The 25,403-nt window shown below is 44.4% G+C and overlaps 1 protein-coding gene across 1 annotated transcript in view; it reads right to left on the bottom strand.

Moving 5' to 3' along the window:
- The window catches only part of LOC138262357 (extracellular calcium-sensing receptor-like), a 135,120-nt gene that overhangs the window by 36,225 nt on the left and 73,492 nt on the right, over positions 1-25,403 (bottom strand). Inside the window, exon 5 of the mRNA XM_069212256.1 lies at positions 22,038-22,281. Within this exon, the coding sequence (XP_069068357.1) occupies positions 22,038-22,281 (244 nt within the window). The remainder of the gene's footprint in view (positions 1-22,037; positions 22,282-25,403) is intronic.

Below are 25,403 nucleotides of genomic sequence, written 5' to 3'. Positions count from 1 at the left end.
TTAAAAAATTATTAATATTCATATCATATTTTTTGACTCAGCATCATGTGCAATGTTATGCGTAAAAAAAAAATGACGCACAATTGTGTATGTGTGAAAATATGACGCATAACGGGAAAATAAAAACGGCGGCCATTTTCTGCAGGAAGTGATGTAATAGGATATCCTGTTTACAAAATCTGTACTGGGAGTTAACTTCCACTTTCACTTTGCAGTCTCAGATTTATCTAGACTGTGTGGTTGTGTGAAAGGTGTTGTCCTGTGTTTTACTGCTTTTGTGTCCTGTGTACCTTGTATTTTGTCTTTTTGTGAATCTATTCTTGTTGCATAACATTGTCTCAGTCTGTTTAGTCTAGTATTGTCTATTCCTGTTTATGTTTGTATTGTCTGTGGGAGTCTGTTGTGGGTAGCATAGTTTTTGGGGTTAGTTGGGCTATTTTTCTCCTTTTTCATTTTCCTTCACACCTCTACCTTTCTCCATTTCCCACTTTTACTTTCTTATTTCATTTGTCAATTACTCTTGCTTTCAATATGTCAGGTAGGTCTCGCCTGTTCAGGATGGGTGAGGATGAATTGGAGGGATTCATAAGGCTAGTTAGCCATTTCCTCCCACTGATGCTGGAGGCTGGGGGCCGTGTGATACAGGGGTATCACACGGAGGCAAGGAAAATCCGGTGGGAGAAGGTGCGCCATCACCTGGTCCGGGTCTACGGGAGCATGTGCACTGTCCATCAATTCAAGCACCGCTGGGCAGATCTGATCAGCAGGGAACAGGACCTGCTGGACCACCTGGGAATCAGGATTGGTGGCCATGTTGGTGAGTACAAATCAATTACATGGGAATTATAGAAATCTGTGTGGGAACATGTGATGATTGTTACCCAATCTGCTAGATAAGTAGCTGACTGTGTGTAATGCTAGGGAAACCTAGGCCCATGTTTATACACATATATCCCTATTTTTGCACCCCATTTTCACGCAATAACAGCAGCAACTTACAACATATATATGTATTTTGCAAGTTTGGCCCCTCTCTGCGTCACAAAATGATGCAAATGCTGCGCTACAAAGGTATACATATGTGCCCTAATGTGTATTTGTTGCACAATGTTTATGAAGACCAATGCTAGCAGTCAGATGGCTCATTTCTTCTAGACATACCAGATGCCTGTAGCTGTATGTAATGTAGTGTTGCATTTGTGTCAGACAAGCAACACGTGAACGGCTCTTTTTGTACTCCACAGGTCATAATGGCCAGTGAGTAAGTCATGTAGAAACAACATACCTACATATGTAGACGCCATAGCTAGACAGAAAATTTGTAACCCATGATGATGCTATACATGTGTGTTGCCTTCACGACACATGAAGTTAGATATGTTGTCCACAGATATGTCACATGTGTGTGTGGTTGCTGTGTGTTGAACATGTCCACCTAGCCTGTTTGATTGTGAGTGGTCATGCAGTCCTCATGGAACCAGTTTTGGGATGTCTCTCTGGGATGCACATGCTGAGATGTATGGATAACATTATTGTTGGGGCATACTAATGGAGGGTGAACTTGGACGACACCTGACTGTCCTGGCCACTGCATGTGTGTAGTAGGGTGTGTAACTGTAGCAGGAGACTCATCCAATGTTAATGTTGAATACAAAGTCATCCATGCAGTATGAGCATGTGGGGAAGTGTATCATTACCATGTCATATTCACACAGTGTCATTGTAACTGAAATGATTTGTCAGTTCACCCAGTCTGAGTATATTCTTCCTTTCATGCTTTACAGGTGGACCAGCCCCGTACACCGTGGGAGAGGTGGCACATTTTGACGACCCCGATACCTACAGTGAGTGTCGCCTGAGTGCTATATTCACTGTTTGGTAATGAAGCATGATGGACTACTGTGTGTTCAAGCGAATTCATGATTTGATGCGCTGGCCGTTCATTTGCATTGTTGTTTTAGTGTGATATCAAATTGGACTTATGTTTCTGTAAAGCAATACCTAGCCATCCCTCAGATTGAGGGGCTGTAGGTCATTCCAGTTGGGCCGCAATGGGGAATGGGATGAGTCATTTGGAATACACTGGTCAATGTAAGACTTGGTCGGGGACTTGGCATGAACTGAGTCTGCATATCAGACTGACAGTCTCCCATATAGCTTAGGCACATGGCTTTGATGACAAGTGCTTCTTCCTATTTGAGGATGGACTGTGTACACTGTAGGTTGGATCTTCCGGGGGCATGTACTTCCACAAGGTGAACTAGAAGTGTGTGTGACTTGAGTGCAATGGCCTAGGTGTTCTGTCGAATCATGAGAATGTGTGTTCTACCTCCTCTGTATGTGTTGTTAAACATGCCTCACTGATAGTATGTCATGTTGGCCTAAGTCATATCATTTTGACATGTGTGGACCTTGGATAGGACAATGTTTGGCTGACTACAACGTGTTGCTAGCCATTCATAGGTGTTGTGTGTGAAGGCACATACTTGTTTAACTTTCTATACACTCCTGGGTGTGCATTGAACATGGGATTGTTAGTTGTTCTTCCCACACCACCATCAAAGACTGGGATGTTAATGTGAAACAGGGTACCTAGGACTGTAGCAACCAGTATGTTACACGTACTTGAGACCTTTTGTGACTTGAGTTAGTACCTAGGGCCAGATGTAGCAAACTGTTTACAAGTTGCAAATGTCATAAATTTCTGTTTGTGAGTTGCAAACGTCTGTTTCCTATTCCGAAATGTATTTGGTGATTATGAACATATTTGCAAAATTCTTGTCCAAATCCAAAATATGAAGGGGTTTTCCAGACCTATTTGCAACTCACAGTGGTATGCAATTCCATTTGCAACCGAGTATGTGGTTGCAAAGTGAGTCGCTGTTATCATCCACTTGAAGTGGATGGTAACCCACTTGCTAACTGGAAGGGGTCCCCATTGTAACCCTTCACCTTTGTGAGTGGACCTAAATAATCCTGTACAAAACAGCCAGTGGTCCAAGGGACCACTAACTACCGTGAAATTATCCAAGATTGAAGTTGTTGTAATTTATTTCTAAGTGCAGCTCATTTTCCTTTCAGGTAAACGGCCTACACTTGGGGAAAAATAACCTGCTGGATTTAAAAGCAGTCACGGCCATGGAGGTCTGCTGTTCCCAGCAGGCCTCCATCCCCGTGAGTGCCCATAGTCGCTAAGGTGGCGCAACTTGGAACCCACTTCATTGATGTTAATGAGGTGGGTCTTAGCGACCCCATAGCGACTTGCAGACGGTGTCAAAGACAACGTTCTGCATTGCAAATTGCTAGTCGCATTTTCCAACTTCCTACATCTGGCCCCTAGTGTAGACATTTGGTTATGGCCCATGGGTTCAATCTTAGCACACAACTAATTCCAAATGGCATTGAGTGAGGAGTGTGATTGTTATCACATAGAGTGACATATGTAGTGAAGTCAGTATGCGGAAGAGGTGCTGCCATGATGTCAAATGCCTTAGGTATGATTTGGATGAGTAGTTTAGGGTGATGTCATCCATCATGTAGAGACATGGATATGCTAGGTGTGATATGCCCTTATGTATGCATGCTTCACATGTACTTCCTCTGAGCCCTTCCGTGAACTATGTTGTGACAATTGCTGCAACCAATACATTGCTAGTAATGTACAAGTAACCCATTGTGCTATTCCACCCAATGCAAATCCAAAGGTAAATATTTGCCTTTTCTCTTCACAGCTGCAAACATGAGTGCCGCAGATCGCTACCAATTTGAGCGCCGTGCCATGAGATACAGGCACATCCTGCAGGTGCAGTGTGGGTATCGGAGGATGGGCCGCAAGTACCATTCTGATCGGGCCTCCGGGGCATGGTGGGCCACACCACAGGCTCCCCCTACAGTGCCACCACCAAACACCAACACCCCATCCACCAGGTCTGCCCAAGTGGACCCAGCAACGTCTGCAGCAATGGACCCTGCATCTTCCTCCAGACCTGGACCCAGCCGTGTGGTGGTAGCAGGACTCTCCCGTGGCCAACCAACTCCTGCCACAACATCAACCTCCGCCGGCACACAAACCAGCACAGACCCTCCTGTGGACCCAGCTGCCTTCCTGGCATTGACCAGAAAATTGGACAAGTTAGTTAAAAAGGTGGACGACCTGAGGGAGGACATGAGTTACATCAAAAAGAAGGTCCGCTCCATCAGGCGCACACTACGGAGGGCAAATCTGTAGCACTTTTGCCCTCTTGAACTTTTACCCCTCCCCTCTCACCTCTTTCCTATTTTCTACTGTTAGTTGGGTTTTGGGGATTAGTATTAGGATAAGTATAGGTAATTAGCTTAGTTAGTGTTAGGGAAGGGGGTGGGGGGTCCTTATTCTTTCTATCTTATATTTTTGTGTCGGTGGGTGGGTGGGAATGGCAATGTTGGGATTCCTGTTTAAAAAAAAGAAAAGAGAAAAAAGAAAAAAATATATTAAAAAAAAAAAATCTGAAAATTTCAAAAAAATATATGTTTGTTTAGGATAGTATAGTATGTGTGTAGGTTAGTAAGTGTTGTCCTGCATGTGTCTTGTCTCATAATGGTGGGTGGGGGGTTGATGTTTAGATCGTTTCGTTACATGTGTGGAGTAAGTTTAGCTTAGGTTAGTTAGGGACAGTTGTGGATTAGTAGTAGTCAGGTTAGATTAGTGTAGGTTTACCTTTCCCATAGTTGCCTCTTGTATTACTCAATTGAAATAAATATTTAGTTAACCCTTTACATGATGCGTTAGGTGCTACATTATCATGGCCTTGACATCAGTGTAGCAGAATGTTTTAGTATGACATTTGTGTCCTATGCTCGCCATCCCCAGGAAATTGAGGTTTCACATCCCAGCTACCCGTGTGCTAACTTGGTAAGTATCCACCATGTGGGAGACCCACCATTGGTAGTGTGCATTGATCACCAAGGTTTTGTTTCGGTATGTATCCTACTTCACAAAGAGTGCCTCCAGACTTGTTATTGTGGGTAAATTGATAGGTCGGACAGCAGTGTGAAGTTCAGGCAGATCTTTGTAGATGAGGAGTTGTTCACACTCTTGTCTTGTTGCTTTCATTGCTGACCTACATCATGTGTGTACTGATTCAGCATGACTTTCCTTCATGGAAGTATACTCCGTGAGGGTGATTGATGCAGTGTAATTTGTTCATGATTCCTTACATTATGCGGCATTAATTCCTATTTGTGTATTGCATGGTGCCTACATTTCTCAGCCACCATTTGTTCTCTGGAATAGCGATAGATGGTGCATCATTCTGTCCAACACAGCATGATTGTGTGTGCTTAGTTCCTTCATCAGTTATTTTCCTCAGTATGGTAAGGCTATGATGCAATCCTGGCCACTGCACAGATGTTTCAGTATACATGAAATCAGGACAGTGCTATAGAGAATCGACATGGTTGCCACACAGCCACTTTGGAGTTAGGTACTGCACAGTTGAAGTGTGAAATGACACAGAGACACAATAGGTGTGCAAGTGCTATTTATTTATAGGTGGTGTAGTGCAAATTGTCCATTCACCATATTTGCTGAGTCCGTTCTGGTGCATTCTTACATGGTGATCCTACAGAAGGGGTGTGGATGATGCTCCTGACATGCTGGGGTGATGTCACAGACAGTGCAGAGGAACAGGAATTGGAAAATAGTTGGAAAGAGACATTCACTGGCAATGGGGACAAGTCATACAGTGGATTGCCAAACAGTCACTGAGTGTAGTTGTAGTGAGACTGGCCTTTGACAAAACGTAGGACCTTGGTCAGAGTAGGCCATGGTGCAGGGACTAGGGATTCCGGGTACTCTTGCGTGTGAATGTTATCTGTTTCATATCTTCTTCTTCTGATGTGTGTGTTGCCTGGTGTGTCCTTGTTGTTGTTGGTTGTGAAGGGGCAACACACACCTCAGTGTTAGAAGACATGGAGGCAGACATCCCGGGGGCTGATCCCTGTGGAGTTATGAAGGGCAGTACTGCAGCAAGGAGGGCCTGCTGGTTTTTCAGAATGGCAGCCACATCACGATGGTAGGCAGCCAGGTCGGCCCTGAGGGGTTCTATGTTGCATTCGTGCACACGTTGACTGCCTTGCAGTTGTAGTTGTTGTGTCAACTGGATGACAGCTGTGCAGATTTCCTTCTGTGTTTTTAAAAGTTCCTGCAAGAGCGATGTTCGGGCTTGCATAGCAGCTGCCTGATCAGCAGAAGACATCATGCACGAACGCACCCCCTCAAGGCCGGCTGCCATAGTTTGCATCCCCACCCGCACCTCCTTGGCCAGCTCCCGCTGGACCCCAACGACGGTTCTTTCGAAGCTGGTGCCAGTGTCGTCAGAGTCCTCAGCTGTGTTGGAGCTGGCAGGTCTTACAATTGGGGTGGCGGGTGGTTCTCCTGTGGTGGCTGCTTCTTCTGTGCTCCTCCTTGTGACTGAAGGTGGGGTTTGGAGGCTTTCAAGGACCATTTGAATGGTCTCTTCTGGGATGTTTATGGGCTCGTCATCCATGTCATCAGGGAACTCAGGGACAGCCATATCGGCAGGAGATCCGTGTTCCTCTGCAATGAAACAGGGTACAATTAGTGTGTCTGTGTTGTGACAATTTTGCACTAAGATACAAGCCTTTGGATGCCTTAACTTTGTGCTCTGTGTTTGTCTTGGTATCTGCTGTCCGTCATAGGGCATTGTTGTAGGCCTATGCCCCACCTGTGTGTCACATGTATGATATGGAGCTATCAGACATGTCTGCCTGATCGCCTCTAGGTGTTGCTTTGTAATTATTTAGGAATAGGCGTGTTTTTGTCCTACTCCTCCCTCAATGTTTAACTATTGTTATGGAGGGACATTTTGTTGGGTGGGCTCTCATTATCCTACATGTGATTACTGGCTTTCTAGGCAGCAGGATAGCTAATGGTGTGGGGGACTAAGTCTGACCCACTTGTAAATAACTCTGTCACCCTGATATTTCATTTTGCTCAGACTAACTATCAGTGCCTCTGGTCTCCCACATCAAAGGAATGTTTAGACATCCGAGCGCATGACTTCTTTGGAACTTCTCAGGGAAGTTGTGGTCACTCAGATCCTACACAATTATCTCTTTTCCGGTATGTTCCCATACACAAATGAGAAAGACAGTATTTGTTTAATATGAGGTTTCATTGTACAACTGACTTGTTGAAATTTAGGTGTGAGCCACAATAACCCAAACAATACACACTGTTAGAAGTGAAATAGTCCGCAGGAGAGTAATACATTAGTACACAGCTATCATGGTGCCTAACAGTTTCTACTCTCCCTCTGCTTGTTCTATGTATAGCACAGCATGTTAAGTTTGGAGCTTGCCTGTCGGAATCACTGGGGAGACATCATCCCTCATATCAGAGGAATGGCCTGTAATCTGGTTGTGCATCAGCAGCAAGGCAGGCAGCATCTAGTTGTGTTTCTCTGTTTGGAAACTCCCTCATGCCTGTATTGGGACAAGGAAGTGATTTTATAAGTCATATGTCATCGTGATGACAAAGTTTCCCTACGCAGGAATGGCAAATCTTAACCCCTACCACATCTATCAGCAAAGTACCAGACTGTATCCTTGACTGGGGCACAGAGTGAATATGTTCTGGCAAACTCCAGTGCAGAAGTAGGCAAAACAGTGTGATTTGACTAATTAACAACACCTTAGGACTGGCTATTTGCTAAATTAACTGATAGGAAGGGCAATGAGAAGCATTTAGTGCAAAGTGCTCTGAGGCTCTTAGATGTGAGCAAATGAGTAAAAGTACATTCAGGGTAAGATGCACAAAGGCCTCCAGCCTGAGGCTAATGCGCAAAGTATACGTTACACTTGCCACAATACACTTTGACTGACTGTGGGTGTTGTGACTGCCCTGCCAGCACACTTGCCTCTCAGGACCTGCCCCATACACTTTTTATTCACATTGCATGAACTGTACATGTTACGTGGCATTACCTATGCATGTCAATGTTAGGATGTGGTATGGATGTAAACATTGTTGATGTTTGAAGATGATGTTGGGTCATGTGTGTTTAATTGGATTGGCCTGTTTATCGTATGAAGGTCCTATTTGGTTGTCAGACTTTGCAGGTGTGTTTCAGTGACCAGTTGCCTGTGTCCCCTCCTCTGGTGTTGTCTGAGCAGTATGACATTAGTGATGTAGCCTTGTTAGCCAGGCACGTGAGGGACCCTGACGTATGCAGCATGTGTGTGTAGTTAGTGCTGTGTGGCTCCTAATGCTGTTTACTTTGGCTTATGTATGTGTCACGTATGGACATTCGGCATTTGAGTGTACTGGTGCCTTTGTCTTATTTCTACGAATAGTTGCGGATGTCATCCTCACCCCCTAATTTGGGTATGTATGTTCCATGGGGAGGTTCCTGCCATTTGGTACTATAGCTGCACAGAGATGAGAGGTATTATTGTCAACTGTTGTGGCAGTTACATTGCAGTTGTTGTTTTGGCTACTGCATTACTGATAGGGACCTAGTAGATGTAGGATAGATTTTGCAAGACAAGTGCCTGGATGTGAGTTTGACGTAGTGGCCTTCACACCTGTCGCTGCTTTCCCTTGGCTCTATTGTTGTCATTACAGGATGGCCCCATGGGAGTGTTGTTGGTGCTGTATTTTGTCGTGCCCCAGATTCAGTCTGTGCTGGGCATGCCCCCCTGCCGTGCCCCTTTACCCATGCCACTTCATATATGTGCTGACTTACATGCATTGTGTAGTAGGTATCCCCCCCCCTGCTTACAGTCCCCATTAGTGCATTATAATTCCCCATACGACTTACCCTGCATGTGCGTTGTGTCGTGGTAGTCTGCGCTGTCCTGTCCTTGGATCCCTGTGACGATCTCCTCCGGGAAGACGGCTGCGACCATCTCCTCCATGTGGTCCAGGGCCTCCTGTTGTGCTGGACTCCCCCCTCCAGTCTGCATTGCTGCCTTCCTGTTCCTGGCCATTTTCTCTTTTGTCCTACGTTTGCAGTCATGCCAGCGTTTCTTACACTCAGTGACTGTGCGGCGTTCTTCAGCCACACTGTTGATCTTGTCCACTATTTGTTTCCATATGGCCTCTCTCCTACTGAGTGGCAATTTAGAGGAGATGAAAAGTTGGTGCTGGTGTTCCGTCACCTCTTTCACCAGGATTTCCTGCTCCTCTTCACTGAAGCGACACTTTCTTTTTTTTCTAATAATGTCCTGGTTCCTGTATGGATCCTCCTGGCTGGTTCCTGGTCTGCTCTCATCCTCCTGGGGTCTGTAGTGGCCTCTGGGATCCATTTTGGCTCTCCTCTGCTGAGAGGGCAGTTTTCGCGCAAAAATGTAACGCAATAGCGTGAAAAAAACCAGCGATTTCTGGATTGCGCTGTCGTAAATCGACCCACAGTGATGTGCGTCGCCTTTACGTTGGTTTCCTTTACGACGGAACGCCGCTGTGTGCGTCACGAAATAATGACTCCCACCTGTTGGTTGCGCCGCCGTACGTCAAAGTATAAATTTGACGCCCGCACGGCGCATCAAAATGGCGTTAGACGGCGCTAATTTTTTTTACGCAAAACTGCGTTGGTGCAGTTTTGCGTCAAAAAGTATAAATATGGCCCTTAGTTCTGGCCCCAGGGAGCCTTTTGGTAAGTCAGTTATGCTTTTAAAGATGCAGAATTTTGGAATTCAATTACATTTTTGAGCATGGTCTTCTCAGAGCTGTGCCTCTTTGTACTAGATGTTATTGCAACCCATTTCAAGGGCACTCACTTTATTAACCCCAGAAGGATGAAAGGCAGAATGGACTCGCCAGAATCTACATCTGTGACTGCAGATTGCACACTGATATCAGTGTATTTTTAGCTCACTGAGGCCCAGATTTGCCAAAAAGTTATGCGGCGCAGTGCAGCAGTGAAACGTGCTGCGCTGCACCACATGAGATGGAGAAAGCACCGTTTTTACAGAAATATGGCTCTTTCCTCCCCTCTCCCTAGCGCCGGGGCTGTTTTTAGATGCTGTGCGCCATACACACACACATCTTTGCACCATAGTAATTGAGTGTGTGCGTGAGTCTAGCATAGGTTTTTTACTAGAAGGGTATCCTTCTAGTACAAAATACTTGGCTTAGACATATTTTAAAACCTTTCCTACTTTGAATGTGTGCTGCACCGTGCAGCACGTATACAAAATCGGAAAAAGGAGAAATTAAAACATTTCTCCTTTTAAGACCTGCTTTCAAATAGCGTTAACGTTTAGCGCAGCACCCTTCCTACTATTGTTTGCAGATAGGGTTTTGAGTCAAAAGGCATGGATGGTTGCATGGTAACACCCATGTGCCACCCTTATAATGCCCCCTTGGTGCTAAGTAAGGAAAAGCAGAGCATGTCAAGAGACATGGATGGTTGCATGGGAACACCCATATGCCACTCTTATAATGCCCCCTTGGCGCTAAGTAAGGCAAAGCAGTGCATTGCACTGCTTTGTTTCTTTTAGGGTACTTTCCAGCGCAAAACAATCTTTTCACTTGAAAGTGAATTAGGAAAAAATCACTTTATGCTGGTTAACATCTCTTTTGTAATGCTAGCCCAGTGCAAAATGTTTTGAATCTAGCCCTGAATGTCTTGTTATCTATACACACCCAACTTTAAATTCTTCAATTCTTAAAGTTGCTCACTGATTAGCATGTTAACAGTATATTTATATAACTGCTTCAGCATCCCACGAGCATCAATTCAGAGTATAACCTTGTAAGAAAGTGAATTATTCTTTGGTGATGGTTGTAGCCCACCATAAGTAATAAAGTCACTAACCTGCTAGGTCCAGACAAAGCTTTCAGTGACTGAAACCTGAGCTCTACCCCAGGAAGCTATGGAATAGAGCAGACAAATAAAAATAAACCTCCAAGTTAAAAAAATAAAGTAAACTTCAATAAACACAATGACACCAAAATGACAAAAATCCACTAAGGAGAAACAGATATATGAATTATGATAGATTTAAGGAAATATAGAGCCATAAATGACTAAGCGTCAATGATAGTCTATGGTCATGGTGGACCAGACCTAGGCATGATTTTAGGCTGACTGTGATGGAGCGCTGGTCCGATACACCTTCCACGTTTGTCTCATTACAGATTTTGCCTGAGATTTAGTCTCTGAAATGGAAGTCAAAATTCTTCAAGGTTGCATGCTGTACCAGAGTAAGTCCTCTTGAAATCAGATATCTATTGGGTGCGGTATCTATTGTTTGTGACAGGAAAATTCATTTTTCATAGCCAGAGAAGTCTTAATGCCAGATGCATACTTTTGCACCTTTGTTCGGTCAAGAGTTCTGTGTTTAAGCTTAGGGCCTAGTTTATATATTGGCGGAGAGGTACTCTGTTGCAACAGTGATGGAGTTCCCTCCCCGCCACTATAGTGGTTCATCTTCCAAATGCAAGTGTATTTTAAGATTGACCACGGCGGAGACTACTCTATCTCCGCCATGGCCATACGTCTGTGATTTTATTTTTGACAGAAAAAAAATAATACTGTTTTATGCAGGGCAGCATTCTTACGACGTAGCCCAGCAGCAAACAGTAAAATGCACTGACAGCATCTGCTGTGATGGTAGTACCTGCCAATGCCTTTATAAATGTTTGGTGGTCATCACAAATTAGGTGGCCAGTCTTTTCATCATGGGGACGAAGTAATATACTCTGTCCTCATGGCAGACCCATAAGCCATCTGCTAGGGCCTAAATCTGGCACCTAATTTTGTTTCTGGAGGCTAAGAATGCTAGAGAGGGACAGGTGTGCAGGCCGTATGCAATGAAGAGTTTCACAAGGCTGGATACCATCTCTCAGAGGGCCCGCTGAAGTGTATTTGCTTCTGCGGAGAAGGTCCAAGCAAGATAAACTGGTTTCTGCACATTTAATAAGTGATACATTTTGATTGTGAACATGCATTCAGAATGGTAGATAGGTGAAGTATGAAGGAGGACTTTATTTGTGAATATGCAAGAAAGGTGCAGGTTTTATTGTTGGACTTGACCCTCTCTACAGTCTCTTCCAAACATATTGCCTTCACCCATACTATGTTTCCTGATTTTTCTTTGTTGGCCTTAGGACTATGTGCCCATTACTATTGCTAACCTGTGGTAAAGTCTTGTGCTCACTTGCTAAAACATGGTAAAATTGGCTTACATCTGATTGGCATATTTAAGTTACTTATTAGTCCCTAGTAAAAGGGTACTATGTGTACCCAGGGCCTGTAAATTAAATACTACTAGTAGACTTGCAGCACTGACTGTGCCACCCAATTGAGTAGCCCTTTAAACATGGCTCAGGTCTGTGAATGTCATTTCGACCCTGCAAAATGAACCTTCTACTAGGACCAAACATTTTCTTTTAATACATATATGTTGCGCCATGGTAGGCCCTGGGTATCCCAGAGGGCAGAGTGCAGTGTAATTAAAAGGCTAGAAATGTACTTTTGGGTTTTACATGTCCTGATAGTAAAAAACTCTTACATTTGTTTTTCACTACTCCATAGCCCACTCCTCCCGTAGGATAATACTGGAGTTACCTTATTGCGTTTAATAAGATGTAACTTCCAAATAGGAATAGATAACCAGTAGATGTTTTGTGTCTTTGGAACTGTAATGAAAAAGCCTCCCTTATGGTAAAGTTGGATTTTAAGTTGCAATTTTGAAAATACCACTTTTAGAAAGTATGTGACAAACATAGAAGGTTCAGCTACCGTTGACCAGATCAGCATCTCAAATTGAGGGAAAAGTTCCCCATAATAAAGAGCCAGAACAAGGAAGCAGCACAATGACGAGAAATTTGGAATTAAATTGGTTTCCTGCTTCCCTGCCCAACATAAAAGACAGGAGAAGCTAGCTGACGCCTGACCCATGCATATGATTGAACACTGTCAGACACACAATGGCAATACTAAGACAGCAACAACACAGCAGAGGATAACCTTATCCCATGAAAAGGTTGAACTACCCTTCCACAGGTGCAAAGACTACACGTTTACCAAACTACAGTTCCAAAGCTCTGGCCCCTCATTATTTCTAAACTGTGTCCATCCTTAAAAATGTTACCTCCCTGAGGTAGACCTTCATGTATATTTGTCATGCCCACATAACATGTTGGCGTAATTGAGGTTGAGGGCACACCCTCACATAGGCTAATTGAAGCCAGTGGATGGAAACAGTCACAAACTGAAGCCACGTAAAGCAACTACCAAGGGTGGAACTTTGTTTCCTAACCTAATGCAGTCACCTTATATGACAAACGTAAAGAGGACAAGTCTGTATCACCCAAGATATAAAATTTCATGCTGGGGGCTTATTTGTGTTAAATAGGTATGTTTTGATATATAAATATTAGGTTATGTGATTGTGTGTTTAACATATGTTTTATTCATTTGAATATGTTAATTTTTACATGTAATTTTTCATATGTATGTATTGCAAAATGTCTGTTATTCATGTGCTATATGTCTACAGAAGAATTTAGGTTATGTTCTTTACTTATAAATGTGCATAATTGTTTGTGTGTTCAATATGCCAAGTTGGCGGCATCTTTTAAATACATTTTTTCCGTATACATTTTGGGCAGTATACAGGTGTGTGATAATCTTGAAGAAATATTTTGCATGATGTAAAGTATACTGTTAATGAATGTAGTAGTGGGATAATTATGTAGCCTGCACACAATACAAAAAAAGCTATGGTGTAGGGGGCTCTTTTGTTTGTATAGTGTATAGATCTCCCCCATTCCTTTAACAGGGTCACTTCCCATGATGTGACAGTAACTTTCAGAAAGTTGACGTTTTCCTGCCTTAACCATTTAGTGCCTGCAGCTTGTCTCTGAGTCACATGACTGGGTCTAGATTACACTTACGATTTGTGTATTCCTCCTCGACAGTGCAAGTGCTATCAGTGCTCCATTTCCGACAACAGGACCTTTCCAAGTGACAGTAGGCATGTGTAAGGAAATGCCTCCTTGGCATGGTTACCCCCTGACTTTTTGCCTTTGCTGATGCCAAGTTATGATTTGAAAGTGTGCTGAAGTCTGCTAACCAGGCCCCAGCACCAGTGTTCATTCCCTAACCTGTACTTTTGTTTCCACAATTGGCACACCCTGGCATCCAGGTAAGTCCCTTGTAACTGGTACCCCTGGTACCAAGGGCCCTGATGCCAGGGAAGGTCTCTAAGGGCTGCAGCATGTCTTATGCCACCCTGGTGACCCCTCACTCAGCACAGACACACTGCTTGCCAGCTTGTGTGTGCTAGTGGGGATAAAACAACTAAGTCGACATGGCACTCCCCTCAGGGTGCCATGCCAACCTCAAACTGCCTATAGGTATAGATAAGTCACCCCTCTAGCAGGCCTTACAGCCCTAAGGCAGGGTGCACTATACCATAGGTGAGGGCATAAGTGCATGAGCACTATGCCCCTACAGCGTCTAAGCAAAACCTTAGACATTGTAAGTGCAGGGTAGCCATAAGAGTATATGGTCTGGGAGTCTGTCATGCATGAACTACACAGCACCATAATGGCTACACTGAAAACTGTGAAGTTTGGTATCAAACTTCTCAGCACAATAAATGCACACTGATGCCAGTGTACATTTTATTGTAACATACACCCCAGAGGGCACCTTAGAGGTGTCCCCTGAAACCTTAACCGACTACCAGTGTGGGATGACTAGTTTTAGCAGCCTGCTACACACCAGACATGTTGCTGGCCACATGGGGAGAGTGCCTTTGTCACTCTGTGGCTAGTAACAAAGCCTGTACTGGGTGGAGGTGCTTCTCACCTCCCCCTGCAGGAACTGTAACACCTGGCGGTGAGCCTCAAAGGCTCACCCCCTTTGTTACAGCACCCCAGGGCACTCCAGCTAGTGGAGATGCCCGCCCCCTCCGGCCACGGCCCCACTTTTGGCGGCAAGGCCGGAGTAGATAATGAAAAAAACAAGGAGGAGTCACTGGCCTGTCAGGACATGCCCTAAGGTGTCCTGAGCTGAGGTGACTCTGACTTTTAGAAATCCTCCATCTTGCAGATGGAGGATTCCCCCAATAGGATTAGGGATGTGCCCCCCTCCCCTCAGGGAGGAGACACAAAGAGGGTGTAGCCACCCTCAGGGCTAGTAGCGATTGGCTACTAACCCCCAGACCTAAACACACCCCTAAATCGAGTATTTAGGGGCTCCCAGAACACAGCAAGCTAGATTCCTGCAACCTAAGACGAAGAAGGACTGCTGAGCTGAAAAACCTGCAGAGGAGACGGAGACACCAACTGCTTTCGCCCCAGCTCTACCAGCCTGTCTCCCCACTTCTAAAGACACTGCTCCAGCGACGCGTTTCACAGGGTCCAGCGACCTCTGAAGCCTCAGAGGACTACCCTGCATCTAGAAAGACCAAGAACTCCTGAGGACAGCGGCTCTGTTCCACAAAGACTGCAACTTTGCAACAAAGAAGCAACTTTGAAACAACACACGTTTCCCGCCGGAAGCGTGAGACTTTGCACTCTGCACCCGACGCCCCCGGCTCGACTTGTGAAGAACAAACACCACAGGGAGGACTCCCCGCTGACTACGAGACCGTGAGTAGCCAGAGTTGACCCCCCTGAGCCCCCACAGCGACGCCTGCAGAGGAAATCCCGAGGCTCCCCCTGACCGCGACTGCCTGCTTCAAAGACCAGACGCCTGGTAAAGACACTGCACCCTCAGCCCCCAGGACCTGAAGGATCCGACCTCCAGTGCAGGGGCAACCCCCAGGTGGCCCTCTCTCTTGCTCAGGTGGTGGCTACCCCAAGGAGCCACCCCCCCCTTGCCTGCCTGCATTGCTGAAGAGACCCCTTGGTCTCCCATTGAAACCTATTGCGAACCCGACATCTGTTTGCACACTGCACCCGGCCGCCCCGTGCCCCTGAGGGTGTACTTTTTGTGCTGAATTGTTTCCCCCCGGTGCCCTACAAAACCCCCCTGGTCTGCCCTCCGAAGACGCGGGTACTTACTCGCTGGCAGACTGGAACCGGGGCACCCCCTTTTCCATTGAAGCCTATGCGTTTTGGGCACCACTTTGACCTCTGCACCTGACCGGCCCTGAGCTGCTGGTGTGGTAACTTTGGGGTTGCCCTGAACTCCCAACGGTGGGCTACCTTGGACCCAACTTTGAACCCTGTAGGTAGTTTACTTACCTGCAAAACTAACAAACACTTACCTCACCCAGGAACCGTTGAAAATTGCACTGTGTCCAGTTTTATAATAGCTTATTGCCATTTGTGTGAAAACTGTATATGCTATTTTGCTAATTCAAAGTTCCTAAAGTTCCTACGTGAAATACCTTTCATTTGAAGTATTACTTGTAAATCTTGAACCTGTGGTTCTTAAAATAAAGTAAAAAAATATATTTTTCTATACAAAAACCTATTGGCCTGGAATTGTCTTTGAGTGTGTGTTCCTCATTTATTGCCTGTGTGTGTACAACAAATGCTTAACACTACCCTCTGATAAGCCTACTGCTCGACCACACTACCACAAAATAGAGCATTAGAATTATCTCTTTTTGCCACTATCTTACCTCTAAGGGGAACCCTTGGACTCTGTGCATGCTATTTCTTACTTTGAAATAGTTCATACAGAGCCAACTTCCTACCCCATTGCTCCCCATTCTGGATAAAGACTTTGTTATTCTTATTTTTCCTGACCTCTTGCAGCTTACAACACAACTTGTCATGATATACTCTGGTTAGATAGAAAGAAGGGTTGGGATCTGCAGGCTGATTTATCCTAGATTAGATCATAAAGTGGATCTCAGTATAGTGTCCTCCAAAGCTCTACACTATTCACAGCCAACAGCTACATTTATATATTAAGCACCCCAGGGTGTCTTTCCAAAATTACCAGCTGCCAAGACTTCTTTCAACAGTGGATGAGAGAAAGCTTCCTCTTTTCAAATGGAAAAAAATAATTTGTAGTTCTGGGATGACACCACACTACCTTTCTCTTTTTCAATTATATATCTAGCCCTGGACCAGCTCCATCCACTATTATAAATCACTTTAACTTCAAACCCATGATTCACCCTTCAATTCAGTGCTGTGGGGAAGGGGATCCATAAGCAGTTCTCTATGCTCAGAAAACTTCTCCCTCTTCTGAAAAAAACCCCTATGAACATACAGTTCATTAAACTTATCTTGCTTAATATGCCTAGACCACTTTGAAGGGATCTCTGTAGGACTCTGTAAGAATCTGAATGAAAGGCCTGAGAATCAAATTACCTAGAAGTGTTTTTAAGCATACAAAAGTAGGCTGACGTTAAACCAGCTTGGAAAACATCTGGTGGCTCCCAGTGGATGCTAAGATCATTTTTTTAAATTCTGCATTATACAGAAAGCCTAATGGAACAAAGTATAACCATTCTTGTAAAGCGTTGTCTACTCACTACACACCCACTAGAACCTTCCGTTGTGCTTTTCTATGGGAGTACTGGACCGCAAGGTATGAAATATCCATGAGTCCCATTTCAGAGCTAAACATAATCACCTTAAATTCAGAAAACTCATTTAAATGAATTTATTCAAACCATTTGCTTGAACACCTGTATCTTTCAGTATCATGATGCCACAATACTGGAATCTAGTTGCCTGTGTGTGATTTTTTAAACTGTTGCCTGGCCTTTCTTCTTTACTTCCCTGCTGTATGAATCTCTTTTCTTACGGTCCTCCCATCCTGACCTCCTTTAGAACTCTTCCTTTCTTCACCATCCTCTCTTCTCCTCCTCGTATCTTCATACTCAACACCCAGTTCCTTAACTCCATGCTTCGTACACTCCTCTACACTATTATATTTGCCTGAGAGTTCTCCAGCCCTCGTTCACTGTCTACTTGCTTTCCCCACACCAATTACGCATCTTCTCCAATTTCCCATATTTACCCACCTTCACCCTTCTTCCTCCTCCTTTTTCTCAGTAACACTCCCTTTAACATGTCAGCATGTCCTTTTCCTACTTATCTACGCACTGCCACTCATAACTGTTTTCTTCTTTCACCAGAAACACCACCTTCTCTCTCACCTGCCTATGCTCTTTTTACTCCTCTCAGTCTCCACCCTTCCCCTCCCTGCTCGTTTGTCTCCATACTTACACAGCATGCCCTCTCCACATTTCATGCACTCTTCTGGTTCCAACTGTGAGGACGATGCTGGACCTCCAATCCAAGCTGTGACCGCACAGTGTAACAAGCAATGAATGTCTTGTTCCACCAACAGCCCCCAGAGGGGAAAGGGGGATTTGATAAAATAAGAAAAGGATGAACCCATGTCCATGAGGAGACTGCTTTACTGCCTCATGTGCTGCCTTGAAAGTTGGTACTCTCTGGACCTCGATATCCTCTATGCAGATGGGATACACTACAAATGACAAAAGCCAATGTTACCTATAGATTCCCTACTTAAAATCTCACACAATAGTTTGCACTTCTGGTACACTTACTGGCATCCTCATAAACACATGGTGATCTTCCAGAACTATGGAACATACAAAACTTCTGATTCTAAACAAATACAGTTTTAGTCTCCAGTAACTTATTCCAGGGTACTCAATTCAACTTGGCAAAAAGCACAATCACAACATTTCAGTGTATAAAGAGTTCGGAGCACTACAACAAGAGTCCAGAGTGTTGAGCCTCTAGGGGAGGGCTCAAAACTCCAACAATGTTCAAAATTCAAAATGGGCTTGCACCTTCAGGGAATTAAGTCTTGAAATATTGCTAGTCTGTTGATTAGTGCACACTAACCTGAGAGTTAAATAATTAGCCTTAACAGTATTGGGACTGGAAGGTAAATAGGAAACTCGATCTAAGAAGCTCCAGAAGAGGCAGAATTGTAACTCATGTAGGGAAAACACTAAAAGCGTTGCACACACCAGAATCATGGAATCATCAAGAAGGCTTGGAAGACTAGAGCACTGGAAACTCCAGGCGACCCAGGAGACGAGCGCAGGGAAGATACTTGAGCAGGACTAGAATGCTGGAAGGTGAGGGCAGGAATAATGCTTGCGCACATCAGGAACAGGTTTGAGGCCAAGCACTGATACAACTTCACAGGGGTTATTTACACAGGAAGCCAAGAAAACAATAGAAATGGGCCTAACAGGTAGCAGGTGCAAACAGTAATTGACTCTAAAAAAATTACAGCTGAACCGAAGTGCATGATGGTTCAACCTAATGGTTCATAGTGGAAATGTGACTATCATAAATAGTCATGTGCAAAGTTGATGAAACTTGCATAGCAACAAAACAGGAGGGTAAATTGTTCAGACTTCTCAGGAGGGGGGAAACCGGGGATGGAAGGCGCCACTAGGAAAGCAAGCATGACTGGGAGTACTCAGGTCAGGGAGGCCCCACAAGGGAAGAGTGACATGAGACAGGTGAATAAAACCCACTGCAAATAGGGCACAAGATGGAGAAGTGACAGTTCCCCCCTGTAAAGGACAATATACTCGGCATAGTTTGTCAGGTCGGCGGGCATGAAATGACCCAATCAGGCGAGTGACAAGAACATTCCTAGTTGGTTCCGAGGAGTTCTTATTAGGATCATACCCTTTTCATGCAATTGGGTGAAATAAATGACCCTTAATACGTTGTGAATCGAGAACCCTTTGAAATTCAAACTCTAGACGGCCATCCAGAGTTACAGGTGGAGGAGGAGGAGCTGATCGGGTGCTGCCATGACACGGTTTGAGGAAGGAAACATGGAACACAGGGTAAACAGGTAAACCATCAGGTAGCTGAAGCTCAACTGCCACAGGATAAATAACATTTTCAATAGGAAAGGGATCAATAAACTAAGGTTGCAATTTGTGAAGTTGTAAGTTATTTTTGGCTAGCCAGACCTTATATCTGCTTTTGTACTCTGGTGGAGGTTACAATGTTTGTTAGCATGTCTGTCCATGTTCACCTTCGTTTTGAGAGTCAGCGACTTGCTTCACATAGGGCCTCATTTAGATCTTGGCAGATCTGGTCCTGCCATCACTTTTTCATAGGTTAATCTGTCTGCCTACTAGGTAGTCTACCAGTTCAGCCATAAGAGGGAGTTCTGGCAGTATATCTCTCTGCCCAATCATAATGTGCCTTCCTTTCAAAGTAACTGTGCCGGCTAAAACTCAACACCTGAATTGGTGGTTTCAAAGGAATACAATGTAGAAACTTAGGGCCAGGTGTATGAAGTAGTTTTGCAGGTTGCAAACGGCCCATCGAACAGGTTTGTGACCAGTATAAGGCTTCTGGCCATGTACCATCGCTATTTTGCAAGTCAGTAACTTGTTACTCCCCCAGAATAGGGATTAAGAGTCGCTATTAGGAAGGGGTGTGCCAAGGGTGTCCCTTCCTAATAGCCAGTCACAAGGCCGTGTATGAATGTTTTGCAACCGTGGGTGGTAACCCATTTGCAAACGGGAATGGGTCCCAGGGACCCCTTCCCCTTTGAGAATGGTAGCAAAAATGTTTTTTTGGGGAGCAGGCAGTGGTCCCACGGACCACTGCCTACTCTTAAAAAAATCAAAAGAAAATGTTTCATTTTCTTTTCTCCATTCATCCTGTTTTCCTGTCAGGAAAATGAGCTGCAAATTCAAAAAACAGATTGCTTATTTAAAAGCAATCAAAGACATGGTGGTCTGCTGCCCCTAGCAGGGCACCATCCCTTTGATTGTGTCCATTCCTAATGGGGTCACAAGTTGCGACCTACCTCATGACTATTAATGAGGTGGGTCATTTGCGACCCCATTGGGAATTGCTACATGTGTCCCATGAGACACATTTGTAAACTTTTATTTGCGAGTCTCTAATTGCAACTTGCAAAAAGTCGCAATTAGAGACACCCAAATAGAAATGGACATTAATCTGGTGCATTTTTCCACTTCTCTTTCCATCATGAACCTAATTGTCCAAGTTCTTCCTTTGCTGCTGCTACTTGACTACAAAGCCAACCAACCCAGTCATCGCCGGGATCAAATGGAACCGTCTTTTTGCTTGTTTCCTTTTGAATTGTTTACATTAGCTCGGGACTTGTGCATTTTTTCATTTCACTTACAAGCTGCAGTAGAATGGAAAGGGTCATGGTCTGAAATGGAGTGTGTTCTATAGTGTGGTATGCAAGTGAAAATTAGCCAAAACACATTGGGTGTGTGATGCTCGCCTCCATCCAAAAGTACAATGTTGTCTGCATCCTGTGATGAAATCCCGCCCTCAGGAATCCACTGCTAGGACAATGCCAGCACAAATATGAAATGATAATAAACTTGTCACAATCCTGCCACCCTGACGGTGACAAATTAAAGGAGTCAGCTGTGTCATCAGCGGTGTGCCGCTTCTGCAATGGAAAACACTTTGTCAACGTGGACGGAGGTTCTTCCAGCAGACATCAAATAGGCCAGGTGGGAACCCATCAGCTTTACAGATTACTTGTAAACGGTGCCACTGAGGTATGATGGGAGTCCAGCCAAGATCTAAATCGGGCCCAATTCCTTGTATTGCAGGTACATTTTCAGAGGTTTATACAATAAAACTGGAGCCATTGTGAATTTCTCTTTGAGTAGTATGGATGTATTATGAGCCTCCTGGGACCAGACAAAAGGTACCTTTATTGTAAAAGCCTGGTAATTGGGCTTTCAATGTCTGAGAAATGGGCGCTAAAGCACCTATAAAAGTTTACAAACCCCATGAAACTTTGAACCTCCTTCACCAAGCTTCATGCTGACCAATCCAGGATCACCTGCAACTTTTTCTTATTCATGGTAACTCCTGGGGTTAGGAAATACTCTAAGAACTTAAAGATGAAAGGTACATTTGTCTAGTTTTACAAAAAGATAATTTTCTCAGAGTTGTCGCAGCTTCTTTCTGACATGTTTTTTGTGTTCTGTCATGTTTTGAGAGTAAATGAGAATGTAATTGGTGTTTACAACTACACAAGCACCCAGTAGGTCTTGCAACACCTTGTTTATGAAATACTGGAACACAGCAGGGGCATTACATAACCCAAAAGGCATGACTGTATATTCAAACAACCCAAATTTGTTTTGAAAGTCTGTCTTCCATTCATCGCCTTCTTTAACAAGGATGAGATGGTATGCGCCTAGCACATCTAATTTAGTGTACAAGGTAGACTTTCCAAGCTGGTCACGCAAGACTGGTATGAGAGGCAATGAATATATGCTCTTGATGTTAACCTTGTTCAGGGACCTCCAGTCGATGTAAGCCCTTAACTCACAATTCTTCTTTGGTACAAAAAAGAGTAATGAAGAGGCTGGAGAGGGGGAATGGCAGATGATTCCCAGTAATTCTTCCAGATATTTTTTTAGGTATGTTCTCTGATTCCATGAGAGAGCAGATGTGACTGCATGTAAGCACCACGCTGGGAATTAAATAAATGCTGCAATAATATTCTTATAGGGAGGGAATTGCGTAGCCTTTTGTTCATCAAAAACATCATGAAAATTCTGATATTCTGCAGGAATCTGAGCTGTGCATTCTTGAGTTAATGTCGCACACGTCAAAGGAGACACAACTTGTTGTGGCTTCTTAAAACAATGGTTTCGACAAAAATAGGAATCCAGGGTAACAAGGAGACAGGACTGGACCAATCAAGTAATGGATTGTGAAGCTGTAGCTAAGGGACCCTAAAAATAATGCCACAGATAGGTGTGTCTATGAGGTTAAAGGTCAAGGACTCTGAATGCCCTTTCTCGCCGACAAGAGTAAAATGAACAGTTTCACCAGTAATCATTCCGAAAAATAGCTTGGAACCATCCGCAGCTCTTACTGGTTCTGGTTCTTTCTTCTTAACGTGAGGCATATGTAATGACGTGGATAGTGCTAGATCAAAAGGCCTCAGAATCTAAAAGTATAGCTAATACCTTCCACTGTTGATTTGAAAATATTAAGGTGACAGTAATAGTGAAATGTTGTGGAACTTTATTTGAAGTGTTTGCCAAAAAGTTGGGGGTCTGCAGTACGACCTTACCCAATTGGTGGACCCCTACATCAGACGGGCTCTATTACATGCAACATTATTTCAAATCCATTCAGGTTTGACAGTACACTCAAGGGCTAAATGCCCTGCATTACCACAATAAAAACATGGATTCAGCTTTATTCATCAATCTCTTTCTAATGTAGTTAAGGGGCCGTGTAAATCCCCTATTTGCATAGGTTCAGTGTTATCCGAATAAAGTCTAGGTTTCCCTCAACAGCATTCTCTCTTACGTTCCATCAACCTATGACCTAACTGAATAACTAACTCAATAAAATCCGAACAGTTTGTTGAGAGATTCATAATGTGTGCCAAAGAGCCTTTCAAGTCATCTCTCTGACCTCTATAAAAGAGGAAGGTTTGCGTCTCTTCTGGCCATTGCATTTCTGTAACCAGTCTACAACAGGTCGTAATAAAAGTCAGCAAATCTTTACTTCCCTGACATAAATTCAACAGCTCATTATCACTAGCCTGAACAAAGGTGTGCTTAGCAAAAAATATGGCGCACCGTCTATTTGAATTTCCTAAATTCATGCAATTCAGGATCATTATTTCCAATTAAGGGAATTGCCCAGTTAGAAGCTCTGCCCCCAAGATGGGAGAATATAAAGGCAATCTTAGCCGTGTCAGAAGGAAAGGTTCCGGGTTTAACCAAGAATTGCAACTAGCACTGGCTTCAAAAGGTATCAACCTTATTACAATCTCCCAAAAAGCTTTACGGCTTGGCCAGGGGCACCGGAGTGGGAGTAGTTACAGTGACATGCACAGGGTTAGCATTATCCAGGGAAGGCATGCTAGTGGCATTTTTTATTTCACCAAAGTGTGTTGGTTGTAAACAGGCCGTGTGTTTTTAAGAATTGCCCCAGCATCAGCTAGCTAGGGCGATTGGCGGGGGCGATATCTAACCAACTCATCTTAAGTGACAGGTTTTTCTGTCACAAGTACTTAATCTCACTCTGTAAATCGGAAAATGCTTGAGCTAAATCGCTTACTTGTAATTGGTTTTCCATATCGTCCGAGCAGTGGAAAGTGCTAGGCTTGCCTTTCTGTAATGCACTCACCTGCTTCTAAATGCAGGAACGATGCTGGACCTCCAATTCCAGCTGGGGCTGCACAGTGTAACAAGTAGCAACTGTCTAGGTGCACCAACAACTCCCAGAGGGGAAAGGGGGATGGGATAAAACAGGAAAATGATGAACCCACGTCACTGCAGGAACTGCTCGACTGCCTCCTGCACTGCCTACAAGGTTGGTACTCTCTGGACCTTGATATCCTCTTTGCAAATGACAAAATATACTGTTCCCTATAGATTCCATACTTAGATTCACACACAATAGTTTGCACTTCTGGTACACTTACAGGCATCATAATAAACTTTGCATGAAAGAGAGCAGCAATCTACTCAAGAACAAACGGTGATCGTCCAGAACTGTGGAACATTCAAGATTTCTGATTCTAAACAATTATTATTTTAGTCTCTAGGAACTTCTTCCAAGGTACTCGATACAACTTGTCAAGAAAAAGAATGACAAACTTTCAGTTTGTGTATGAAGAGTTCAGAATACTACAAAGAAAGAGTTCAGAGCGATGGGCCTTAAGGGGAGGGTTCAAAACTCCAATAATGTTCAAATTCCATAACAGGTTCACGCCTTCAGGGAATTAAGGGGGTCATTACGACCCTGACGGACGGCAGAGAATCCGCGGTAAGACCGCCAACTGGCTGGCGGTCAAATTTTTGGAATTATGACCATGGCGGTTACCGCCATGGCCATCCGCCACTTCTCCGTTCCGCCCGCCAGGGCAGAGACGACCGCTGGGCTAGAGACCTGGGTCTCCACCCGGCGGTCGTCACTATACTGCTGGTGGTATTTTGACCCGGCTGACCGCCATGGTTTCATGCGGTTTGGAAAGCTGCCAACAGTCATAATACGTTGAGCGGAAAACCACCACCACTGGCGGTCTTCAGCACGGCGGTCCCTCGGCAGTATTGAGAAAAGACCGCCGAGGTCAAAATGACCCCCTAAGTCTTGAAATATTGCTAGTTTATGGATTAGTGCACACTAACCTGAGAGTTTGGGGCCATATTTATACTTTTTGACGCAAAACTGCGCTAACGCAGTTTTGCATCAAAAAAATTAGCGCCGGCTAACGCCATTCTGAAGCGCCATGCGGGCGCCGTATTTCATCAATGACGTTAGCCGGCGTTAGCCACCGGCGCTGCCTGGTGTGCGTGGAAAAAAACGACGTACACCAGGCAGCGCCGGCGTAGGGGGATATGGAGCTTGGGCGACAAAAAATGGGGCAAGTCAGGCTGAGGCAAATTTTTCGCCTCAACCCGATTTGCGTAATTTTTCTTCACTCCCAACC

The sequence above is a fragment of the Pleurodeles waltl genome, chromosome 10 (assembly GCF_031143425.1).
Source record: "Pleurodeles waltl isolate 20211129_DDA chromosome 10, aPleWal1.hap1.20221129, whole genome shotgun sequence".
Classification (NCBI taxonomy): domain Eukaryota; kingdom Metazoa; phylum Chordata; class Amphibia; order Caudata; family Salamandridae; genus Pleurodeles; species Pleurodeles waltl.
The sequence above is the reverse complement of the archived record's forward strand: the minus strand, read 5'-3'. Positions and strand labels throughout refer to the sequence as shown.